The sequence below is a fragment of the Ambystoma mexicanum genome, chromosome 3q (genome assembly GCF_040938575.1).
Source record: "Ambystoma mexicanum isolate Mex_15411 chromosome 3q, UKY_AmexF1_1, whole genome shotgun sequence".
NCBI classification, from domain to species: domain Eukaryota; kingdom Metazoa; phylum Chordata; class Amphibia; order Caudata; family Ambystomatidae; genus Ambystoma; species Ambystoma mexicanum.
The window spans coordinates 531,490,498-531,503,139 of record NC_090926.1 but is presented as its reverse complement, the minus strand read 5'-3'; the positions used below and the strand labels follow the sequence as shown (position 1 = coordinate 531,503,139).

The window sequence follows — 12,642 nt, the reverse complement described above, 5'->3', positions numbered from 1 at the left end:
ATGCAAACTCATTAAATCCATATGCATACATTCACATGCAAATGCAGTAGTATTTAAATAAACCCCACAATGATTAGGTTGTTCTGTTGTCTCTTCGTAAACGTGTACTGCCATTTTTAATATGCTAGTATTTTATAATTCATAATGCCTCGTTGTTGAAACAGCCTTCCGATTATCAGTGCGACCATAGTGCTTCTTTTATAATAAACCAACACCCTGTGTAGCGCAAAGGAACAACGCGTGACTCAAGATGAAATTTTGCGGATCGACAGTAAAGACAAATGCAAATCGCTGAATATTCTCTAAACATTTGATGTCAAATAAATGTACTTTACGAAATGTACAATGTTGCTGTTTGCTTTTAAATCACAGTTTCATATTCTGAATTGTGGCGCGCTGTGTTGTGAGATGATGTGTGTTGTTTTCTGGGTTCTGTGTAAAGTCGCGTACGACTGGAGACGACTGGGCGCGTTTGGCTACGCACCCTGTAACGCCACGGAGAGAGGGGGAATATGAATGCTTTGTTAATGTCAGGTTTAGGGGTGGGAGATATGATTTAGTGTCGCAAAAGCAGGTCAGCCAGGTCGATGGGGCAAGTGATAGGATTATCACATAATGTTGGCGCACAGCAGCCTGATTTATCGTTTGTTTATTGGACAAAAAGTCGGATAAGGCCCATAGGAAATTGCAATGTCAGCGGACATAAGGAGTGTTCTAAGAACACTTTCAACATGACAACGAACAATACGAACAGCGTTCTCAGAACACCCCCATTTTGTTTAATTGCAAACATTTCAGGACACCGCCAGTGTTCTTAGAACACATTCAACTTGCCAGAGTACAATATGGACAGCGTCCTGAGGACACCCCCATTTTGTTTATGTACAAACATTTAAGGACACCGTTCTTAGCTCAATTTTAGCTTGCTTGCAAACAAAACGGACACACACTCTGTCCTCAGAAAACCCCACCATTTAGTTTATATAGAAAATTTCAGAACAGCCATGTTGTCCGCAGACAAATCGAACACAACAAAAGTGTCTAGCACATAAAAAAAACAGAACATTGAACCTATCTCATACTCCCCCACCCTCCCCAAACACTCTTACACACCAACACATTCCACTAAATACAATTTCTAATCCGAGTTTCACCGCGCAGTCCACGGTCGTCGGCGAATGCAAGATGGCGGGTGCCACAAAAAATCTGACGCGCTTCACGCACCACGCCGTCCAATCAGTGAACACGTTGCATGTCCGCGGACATCACGCAAGCCGCTCAGCGAATCGGGGCGCTGTCCGCGGAGCGAACCGGGAAGTCCGTCCGCAGAGCGAACGGAGATATCACTAATTTTTTTGCCTTACATTTTGGTCATTTTAAAAAACACTACTGGACGGATTTACATCAAGCCCCCACTCTTGCCGCAAATTTGGTGTAAATCCGTCCAGCGGTTTGGGCTGTAGGCGTACGCAAAGTTTTTTCCCATTATGTCTATGGGAAAAAACAAAAGTTTTGGGACCCCCCCTATAACTTTGCCCCCACCTGGACCAAACCTCTTCAAACTTTGCAAAAAAATTCAGAGTGGGCCATATACCTTTTTTGCAAAGTTTGGTGAGGATTCCTCCAGAGGGAGCGAAGTTATAAGCCACCCAAAAAATGCTCTTCCTATGGAAACACCAACTTAACCATAAATACATGGACGCTAACGTGTCCATGTTATAGGGGGTTTTGGTGGGGGTTTATGCATTGGGTGGAGTTTGCAGGGGGTTTTCCCCCGCATATATGTAACAATTGACCTTTAAAATTCAGTCAATTGTGAAAAGATCAATTGTCATTCGAGCAATTGTGACTCGAACAATTTGTATACAACCCAGAGAGATACCTCACTCATGGAAGTATACTGAAAGAACAGCTGTGCTGAGCATAGTGCAGAGGCCCATAGGCAGGTGCAAAGACTGGCGGGGTGCCTGGCACCTGTGGGACTATGGAGGTGTACCAGACGACCAGTCAGCAAAACTGAACTGAGTTAGTGAGAGAAGGAAGAGGGAAGCAGGTGAGAAAGTAAAGAGATTAGCAGGGGAGAGGGAGAGAGAAAGAGGAAGAGAAGAGGAAGGTCTTGAGGAGTTTCTGAAACTTAAGGAGCTGCGGCTCAAGACAGAGAGAGGCAGGGAGGATGTTCCAGAGGGAGGCACCTGTTTGGGAAAATGTCTCACCCTCAAAGAGTTGGAGGAGGACAAGCTGAGAATATAGAGGGAGAGTATTAAGCAAGAAAGCATTGTAGATAGTGTGGGCCCTGGCCCCAAAAAGCCTTGTGGACTATGGAGAGGGTTTTGAACTTGATCCTTGCAGCCATGGGAGCCAGTGGAGGGATTTCAGCACCAGAGAGATGTGGTCCCTTGGCTTGAGGCCAAAGATAAGTCATGTGGTTCTGTTCTGGATGAGTTGCAGTGGACGGAGAGTAGAAGTAGGAAGATTGAGAAAGATGCTGTTGCAGCACTCCAGACTAGAGAGAACCAGAGCTCTGGAGATGGTGAGCCTTTGGGGGAAAATGAGAAAAGGTAGAAGTGGGACTTTTTGGCGATGTCCGAGATGTAAGAAGAGAAGGAGAGAGTGGAGTCAAAGATGGCCCTCAGAATTTTTGCCTTACTGGCAGGAGGGGGTGCAGGGCCAAGGGAGGCGGGACAGAGTGAAAGTGGGAAAGATGGAGCGGGGGTTCGATCTCTGTCTTACAGGTCTTTCACATTCTGTAATGGCTTAGCAGGTGGAAAAATGAAGGCCTGTTGGGTTTACCCTTGCTCTGCCAGTGGTTTTGATGGATTCAAAACCTTCCAGCCATTACCTTTTGGTTTTGAACTATTATATTAAAGCAGACTCCAAAGGAGAAGTTAGAATCACTGACATTGAAGAAATGGGCCTGTTCTCATCGTCTGTGTGCCACCAGCTGACCTACCTCTCTCCTAGGCAGCTGTCACACAGTCAATGCTACAGAGCAACAGGCTGCACATGGTTCTGACAAAGAGATTGGGTGCATACAAAATGAATATGCAGTCAAATAAACGTCTTCTCTAGTCACAACATATTTAGTGTGAGTCAACATCCTGGAGGCAGTCAGTGTCTTTAGTTGTGAATGCAGACACCATTCCAGCCTTGCCCTTTCTGCCATAACATCCAAGTGTCTTTATCTTTCAAGATGTACTGTGGCTCTTGCTGCTGTTTAGCATTTCAAACGTGACGTGATAAAACCTGATACCCAAGTGCTGGAAGAGTGGCTAGTCAAACAGGAGCTAATGCCTCAGCTGTGCATGGCATCACTGAGAGCAGTGCTGACAGAATAACGCCTGTGTTCTCCGTCAAGACCTTTGCACGAGTGTGTGTGCAACCAATGTAAGAACATTTGCAAAAGCGGGGGCTATTAAGCTCATGCGTTCAGTGGCCATCGTTTCTTGTGCTTTCGTGGTTGAAAAGTAGAATTTCAGTCACTCGCGGCCCATTCTTCTTCCATTGGATTTTCAACCACAGTCAAAAAGGCAATGAACATACAGTACTGAAACCAACGAGTTATCCCCTTCACGAGTATTGCTATGGAAATGATATCTTTTAAGTGCACTTCATGGGTTTAACTAATCCGCATAATGACTTTGCACGAAAGCATATCCTATTCCCGTTTGGTGCATGAGGATGGGAGGGACTCAGAAGTGGCTAATACTGTGACTGTTCCATGTAAAGAGCAAAGCGGGTGAACATGTGTGCATCCCGAATGATGTACACTGTGATAAATGCTGGCTAATTCAAGATGAGGCAGTAGCAGTTTTGATGGAGCTGTCCTGCTACTCATGAAGTAATATTCTTTCCAAGAAGTGCAATCAAACCAATAACCATAAAGTTGTATACGCCCTTTGTTGACTTTGTGTCCCTTGAGCCTTTAGAGTATATTTGTTCACAGATCTCAGCCACAATCCATAAACGGGGAAGTAGCTCTGTATTCAGTACTGTATGTATCAATTACAACAAAAGCAAGTTCAGAGGCACAATAACAAATACTCATCAAAGTGGAAGCATGTTTGCTTTTGAACATGTTTGCAAGAGCACTTCATCTCCACTATACGCAGCCAGTGTCCTATTGCCACTCACGAGCCATGGTGCTTAGACAGTGCATTGTGTTCATGCCACATGCCATGTTTCTACTACAGTGCACAGAGGGATTACCTGTGGATGTAGTACCTTATTTACAACTGTTGCATATGACACGTCTGTATCCTGTGGTCCATGTGAGCAGCACACGGATATAAACAATGGTCCCTGTTACAAACTCCCAGAGCACGCTACCATAGCCGCTCTTTAATTTTAGCGACTGTTTCTTCCAGAGTAAGTACACACCAATGATGCCATATGAGATGTCATCAGTGATGCATTGGATTATTTAATTTGTGATGTTATTTTTAATGTTATGTATGTTGTATGAGCAGTAAAGGGCAATGACAGAGTGATGTTTGTTTTAGGTGCAATGACATTTGACTTTCTGTGGTTTTGATGTTTTGCATTGCAGGCATGGGGGTCATCAGAAGTTGGCCGGTATCCTGGCCGTAAACACAAAGAATATAGTTTTTTACTAAGACTAAGGATGACACAGCAAGGCATAATTGGAAAGTACAAAGAGAGTTAACCAGGATAAGTTATGAACATAGGGCCCATTTCTCTTAGATTAAGCAGAAGCGAAAACATCTGCAAGTGTCAAGTATTGGACAATTAAGGATGCAAAAAGCATATGTTAGATGTAACGACCAAGTCTCCAGAGGTCAAGAGGAGTAACAGCACCCAGCACAGTTAAATCAAACAGCAGTAAATTAAAGGATGGACTGGACATATTTGTGGTCTCCTCACATGTGGTGGAAGAACAGAAGACAAGGTCTATTTATTAAGTCTCAGACGAAGAAAGTGGTGTACCCTGACTCCCTTAAAAGTCCCAGAGAAGAGAACAGCCAGCAAGGTCAACTATAAAGGAGAAGCCATGGCTTGTGGCCTAACTGATGAGAGATGGTAGACTGATTGACCAAAGTGGGCAGTGGTCTGATGTTGTTCTCTGCACCTGGATTTCGTTTTGCTCACGTGATGCTAGCAAGCCACATGTCCAAGGTTGGGAAGGTATGTCAACCAATCATGAATGGTTATGAAGCAGCATGCTGTAAAATTTTGCAAAAGCCAATCCACTGTTAGTATTTTGATGTAATCATTATTATACATATTACACATATTTCAGGGGTAGTTTGAGGCTTGCCTACTAGATAAGGGTCAGCCAATGATGTTATTAACACGTACACATACTATAAGTATGTATTTTCTCCTAACCAATCCCTCCCCTCGATAGGTTTTGTTGTTTGCCACATATGATGTCATAGCTGACGTACAATGTAATATAAACTCTTTGTGTAATCTAAAACATAGAGTGAGTGAGCTGCATTTCGCATGACCACCAGATTTCCCTGCTTTATTTGAGTTGAAAATAAAATAGTACTTTGCCATATTCTTTGTGTCTGTCCGTTATTTGGGTCTGAAATCATTTATTATGGTAATTCCATTCTGGGCATGAGATACACCCAAAGGTGCTAGTGCACACCTCCAAAAGCCTACATGTGCTATATGTATATGCTGTGGTCTTTCACAATGGGAACTGTGCCCAGGGCAGTGTGCTTGGCTATTTACTTGGCACCTAACCCATGATAAATACCTAATAAGAGAAAATGGTGTGTGCTCCCTAACCCAGGGTATAGAAGATGCTGTCCAGATCCCAATATGTAGGACACAAATTACAATTAACATGAGAAGCACCATACCTTTAGCACAATCTGCACCATGGAATCCTGGGAAGCAATGACAGACACCGGAAACACATTCTCCATTCCCGTGGCAATTGCGAGGACAATCTTGAACCGAATCTGAAATAGAGGAGAAGGTAGGGTATTACATTACTCATCTATCGTGGTTTTGTATTTTTTATTTTATTTGTATTTTATTGTGTTTTATATAGCGCTTTTGTCCAAAGCGCTGTACAGTTAAAAACAGAGTGCAGTACAAAATAGTGGTAACTAAACATCAAAACATAAATGCATCAATGCTGGTAGCAGACAATCAATACAATGTAAAAGGTGAGATTTCAAAGATGAGCAAAAGGTTTCTTCTATTTTACAGGCTGACTGCATAGCTTGAGGATTATGCTCCATACGTATTCCCATTGTTTCCTAGTGATGGGTTCGGCCGGTGTTCTTTCCCAGCATCTCATATAATTCCACTGTATTTCTTCCCCTTGATCATTCAGGAATTTGTAGAGATTAAGACTATCTTTTTAAAGCCTGTGTCTGTTGTCATGTAGGTTTTGAACAGTGGCAGCTGTCATGTGGCTGCTTCTCTAAGGGGGGGAGGTGATTCAGTGCTTTAGTTGGGTATATTTAAATTCATCTCGGTCAGTTATCCCTACAGCCCGCTTGCATTCCTGGTATGTCATTGTTGTTTGACCCCTGTGCATATCTCTGATCTTGCAGCAAACTGCCTGCACCCAGTTAGCAGACGTGTTCTGTTCCATCCCCGGCTGAAAGTCTGGATTCCTGAACATCGGGGTGAACGGTGATATGAATGTGGCTAGAGCCCTTCATTTGACCGCAGTGTCCCAGGCCCCCATCCCAACTCCCACGACTTCACTTATCTCTGCATTAGGATGTCTGTAGCGTTTTCTTAGCCATAGTAGTTTCTAGAGAGGGGTGCCCGCTACCTCCCTGTCTTGGTTGGCCCAGATGTGTTGGGGGGAGTGTGCCACCCATTCCCTTATTACCCTCAATTGTGCTGCCTCGTAATATTTACAAAGATGGGGAGAGCTAGTCTGCCTTGGCTTTTCTGTGCTGTTAATGTCGACACCAATTTCCTGGGGGGCTTGTGTTTCCATATAAAGGTGCTTACTAATGTACTTACTTAATCATTAGCTGGTCTCATATTTTAACACTGTCTATTTGGAGTTTATGCAGTGCCTTGCTCAGTGAGGCCTTGTTTCTCATTTAGGCTTCTGTGTTCCTGCGTCAATGTTAATCCCATCTCTCTTTTGTCAGTTTTGTACATGGAAGGCTTATCACAAGTAATCCTTATATTTAACCTTTCTTCTTATAAAGTCATTTGTTCAGAAATGGCAGCATTATCAAGGGGTGTATTGCTTGTTTCCAGACCAAATGTACAACCACTAGATGCCATTCTAGAAGAAGCTTTCTCTGAAAAATATGTCATGAACCATTATTTTAGGGATGAGAGGGGGACGACAATGATCCTTTTGCTCCACTCACCAGATGGTGTGGTCTTCATAATGTGTATTTTGCAAGTCCTTGATGATATGGGTTTCACTTAACGATACTCTGTCAACCTTCACACTGAGGAAAGGCAGGCTCTAAGGGACCTTCAAGGGAACCAGGGCGTCATTTGCAAACATGTTAACCACGGGAGAGGAACTGTACAAAAGAACCGTAAGGAGAACTTATATTTCAACTATTGAATACATCCTTCATGAATAATTGCGTGCAGATCCAAACGTCAAAATCTGAGAGCTGATTGGAGAGAAGATGTCTAGAGGAATGGTGAATGGCTATGCCAGCCCACAGGAATAGCATTTTTGAGCTGTGAGAATCCTAGGACTTCCTACATGTATATTCTGCCATAATTACATAAGCATGTCACACGACCACCGGGGAGGCACATCGTTCTGGCTGACTCTCTATTTTGGAACTACTGCGTGCATTTAAATATTTGTTACAGAAACCTTTGTAGAATAATATCCTAGGGTTCCTAAAAGATACAAAAGACAAATTAAGAATGTTACGGGAGTGATGGTCAATTCCAATGTTAACAAGTAAGTCAGCTTATATGTAGCAGGGCTACAAAATGAGAATCTAATAGTTGCTGAGACTTACTTGAACACAAACCCAGAACAAAACAAAAGTTGACTATGTAAATCCTATTGGAATTAATTGGCCTCAATTTGTCTAATAATTACATTCTTTATATAGGTACTTTTTACCAACAATTGAAGTGGACGATGAAGGCAATGGGGTGGCTGTCATCACAAAATGGCTAATTTAGACATGGCCACTTTTAAAAATGATCACTTATTCATCAATACTGCCTATCAGAATTCTACCCATATGGACTGATGACAATCATTCTTTTAGAGACTTTCTAAAGTGGAGGAGTGAAAGGAACATCAAGCGCAAAATCGTGTTACATGCCAGTAACACAGAATTTGTATTTCTGTACCTCACGCTCTGCACAGAGGAAATCAATCTAGGACACTAGACTATATAGAACAACAACTGCTAGAAACACACCAATGTACTACAATAGTCACCACCCAAATTCAAGAGGAACAAACTGCCATAAGGCATAAGTACAGTTCTCGAGGATACAGTGGGATTGTCACAGAAAAGATGATCTGTTTTAAGGCAGCAGAAACTTGGTAGATTCCTTGAAGGAGTTGTCCCCACTGCCTGATTTTGGAATGTGTAAAATGGGCGTGGTATTCCCATCACAAATTCCTTACTAATCCTACTCCAAACCCAGTGGCTGGACAATGCTTGGAATGTGTAACACCATTTTCTCACAATAGTGCAGCCTTAAAGAAATTGATACAACAGAAAATTCTATCACTTTTGAAATCTCTTCTCAAACAAAAACAAATACTTAAAATTTGCTCTAGGCAAAATAGAAACTATCAAGGATAAAGGAAAGAAAGACAACATCAACCTGTTGCTTACAAGTTGGGATAAGCAAGGGGTATGTTGTTTATAACCTACAATGGGCTGCTTTTCTTAGCGAGGTGTTGCTACATGTCCATTGAGTAGACATCACACGAACGGCACGGCAAAGACTGTATTCATCACATTTGTAGTAAAATACCTTATATTGTGAAGATCACAGCGAGTGTTACTACACTGATTCATGAATACAGATCAGAAATTAGTGTAACATATAAAAAAAAAAAGATACGTTTTTGGGCCTCATTATAACTTGTGCGGAATGGGTTTAACGGCGCCGGCAATGGTGCCAGCGCCGTTAAACCCACTCTGCACTATTACAAGGTCTGGTTTTTCCAGACGTCCATAGCGGGTCCCGCGAGGGGACCAGGGAGCTAACAATGGGCCCGTTCGTAATGGGCCCGTTGTTAGCTCCCTCCCCATTCCCATTGAGCCCTATGAGGGCTTGAATGGGAATGGGGAAGGACCGGACCCGGGTTCCCTGAAGGAGGAAATACCGGGCCCTCCATACTCGGAATGGCCCGGTATTTCCCCATTCAGGGAAACCGGACACGATTTTGGGGGCAGCCAGGGCATGGCTACCTCCAAAGTCGTAATGAGGCCCATTGTCTTCAAATGTTCCACTTAGAACAGGTTTTACAATGGATTGTTTTATATACTTTGAAACAGGATGAACATGGAAAATCTGCAGACAATAGATTATGGAAATTTGAACAACAGTGGATTCTGTGAATGGGATCACACAGGAATGGCCACAATGAGCAAATTGAATGGTCACTCATTCTTCCTTAAATACTTAGGGAGAGCGGGTTTGGTAGTGAATGGGACAGCATACAGATGTGGCTACCACTTAGTTGTGCTCTCTGCCACTGATACACCCTGAATCTCATCTTCCTGTTTTGCAAACTTTCAAGATGATAAGGGGGTGCACTATTAACAGCATTGCCATATGAAAATGTAACATGGCATCTCCTCAGAAGCTCCCACAAACATGATTACAGGTACATAAAAATCCATAAACATTGTTGTCTTTAGATGACATGTTATTCACAGTATTTCCAACTAAAATGTAATTTCCCAACATAAATATGTCCTCTTATAAACCCTTTGAGGCTTTTTGATGGTCTCTCTCATATTTATCCATTGCCAATGTTATCCGGAGTTGGGTACTTTCTGCACGGTAAATGCATGACATAAAATCTGATTGCTATTTATGCTCCTCTAACATTGGATGCTCGATCTGCACATGTCCCATTAGAGCATTGTTCAGATGTCCCCACCCTTAACAGGATAGGAACTGAAGGGTCGTTGCCTTCACCGATGCACAATTACCCATATGGAGATGAATGTGTGTCTTCTGCAGGCAGCGAACTTCAGAGACAGACTCTACTAGTCTATTACCTTTTGATGGTCAGGCAAATATTAGACCATAGACAGTTCTTTGCAACCCTGGAAAGAATGTGATAGCCACTAAGTGTCCCCTGCATTTTTTCTTGTACTGGTTCCCCTCTATATACACTCCTTTGTATGTTTCCACTACAGCTGAGTAATTGACTTAAACAGGGAGTGCCCTATAATGACTATGCACTAACCTTGCCCGGACTTTGCAAGGCAAAAAGAAACTTTGCATGGTTTCACGAATCATTCTTTGTGTCTGCAGTGCAAAGTCACTTTTCAGCACTGAAAATTCACTTTGAACCGGGCAAATATTCCATGAATCAGGCCCGTTACATTTAAAAGCAAAAAGAGAACTTAAGAAGGACATTGGAGTATACGGATTGTTCGTCGTCTCTAGGGGCCTCTGCACGTCTGTACTATGTCAGGCAGTTGGCCTGTCCCTTTCCTTTCACCGTGCATGGAGGTACCCTGCTCTCACTGGCTCTTGATGGATGGGGTTGGAATAATGGCCATGTGAAAGGGACCTTTGAACTGACTGAAGTGCACGTATTCTCTCTGGTCTTCCAGCCAATTACTGCAGTTTCCCTGTCAAGTTGCCAGCCTGGTTATTGCAAGCATTACCTCTTCAGCCTCGTGAACCGCAGCGCAGACACGAGTGGCTGATTACTTCCAGCGTGGCTCCTTGAAAAGGTACGGGTGTGGGGGGGGGTCGCAACCTTGATGAATGTGCAACCACTGTGAAATGCTGCCAGTCACCAGCACAGACTGGTTCCATCGACGGCACGTGTGCAGGGCTGCAGATGCAGTATGAAGGGAAAGCATTTCACTCTGCATTTTTAATAGTTGGGAGTCAAAGGATATTTTAGTGAGTGCAGAGTCATTTACACTCCAAACAGGAATAGTTTATTGGAGAATGAAGTATATTTGAACTTAAACCGAATATGTTTTGATTTTGCGATCTATGCTCCTCTGCAACTAGTAAACCATGCACCATGCAAACTAACATGTTTTTAATTCTAAAATAACCCAATAGTACAGACAAGAGGACAACTAGTGATCGCTGATAGCAATTGAATAGTCATCTAATTGTAAATGTGATTTGCATGCAATGTAATGCCCTTTAGAATAGACTATCGTCTTCCAAGTGGCCTTCCACCCGACAGTGCTGCAAAGCCATAACAGTGCCAGTAGGCACTATACAAACCTTAAAATGCCCATACAGATCTGGAATATATGTTTCAGATCTCCTTCTGGTGCATGCCTGTGCTGGCACAATTGCTCTGAATACATCAGTGGATCTGTGTGTGTGGAAGCAGGTGGCAGACAAGTTTAAGGTGTACAAGTGGCTATGCTGCTTATCTTCAGGGCTCCACGTGGGTTTCCATATTGTAAAGAACCAGAGCATAGATTATGCGCCTTTGTGTATAGTTCATAAATCAGAGCACCAGCCCCCTCCTGAACTAGTGTCTCTCAGTGTGATACAGTGATACAGTGATTGACCACCGCACAATGATAACCTGCCACCTTTCCCTACTGCCCCATTGTTGTATATTTACAATGATTGACCACCATAGACTCCAGGAAGAAATGAAGTCAGAATGTAATGTGCCCATTGACAATGCACAATGAAAGCCTGCAACCTTTCCCTACTGCCCCATTGTCTTATATTTTTCTCTCCTTCATCATCGTAAGCCAATCTCTTCTATTCCATAAGGTGAACAACACGCCAACACCAACTCTAACTTCCTGGTGCCAATGTTAGTACCAATGTTCCTCCTGCTCATTTCTAACACTTAGGGCCTCATTACAAGTGAGGTGGAATGGGTTAACGGGACCCGCTAAAGGAGGCGGACCTGTTAAACCCGTCCGCCTCATTACAAGCTCCCCTCATGGGACTCGGTAAGTAACGCCTGATCAAACCAGGCGTGCTTACCGGGTCCCGCGAGGGAAAGAGGGAGCAAACAACGGGCCGCTTGTAATCGGCCCATTGTTTGCTCCCTCCCCATTCCCATTCAGACCTATGGGGGCTGAAATGGGAATGGGGAAGGTCCGGGTTCCTGGAGGGAGGAATTACCGGGCCCTCCGAACTCGGAATGGCCCAGTAATTCCCCATTCTGGGAACCCGGACCCGATTTTGGCGGCAGCCATGCCACCAAAAGCGTCATGGCTACTGCCAAAATTGTAATGAGACCCTTACTGTTTATGGAACCTTCTATAAAAGCAATGTTGTGAAGTGGGTGCCGTACGCAATATGCGGTGCCATAGCGAACCTCTTATTAAATAAATAGCTCTAACAATGCCAATTGGACCAAACCACTACTTAATGCTCCAAACCTTCTTTTACAATATAAATAGTGTTGATATTACATTGTTAGGTGTCAGATCACTTTGTTGTCTAGATAATAGAAACTAAAGAATGTGTATCTCTTTGCACGTTAGACATAGGGAAACATCATTATGT

The 12,642-nt window shown here is 43.3% G+C and overlaps 1 protein-coding gene across 7 annotated transcripts in view; it reads right to left on the bottom strand.

Annotated features, from left to right (window-relative positions):
- Positions 1-12,642, bottom strand: part of TENM2 (teneurin transmembrane protein 2) — a 3,863,575-nt gene that overhangs the window by 435,777 nt on the left and 3,415,156 nt on the right. For all 7 annotated transcript variants that reach the window (XM_069654289.1, XM_069654288.1, XM_069654292.1 and 4 more), the window contains one exon: positions 5,832-5,933. In XM_069654289.1, coding sequence (XP_069510390.1) covers positions 5,832-5,933 — 102 coding nt within the window. The remainder of the gene's footprint in view (positions 1-5,831; positions 5,934-12,642) is intronic.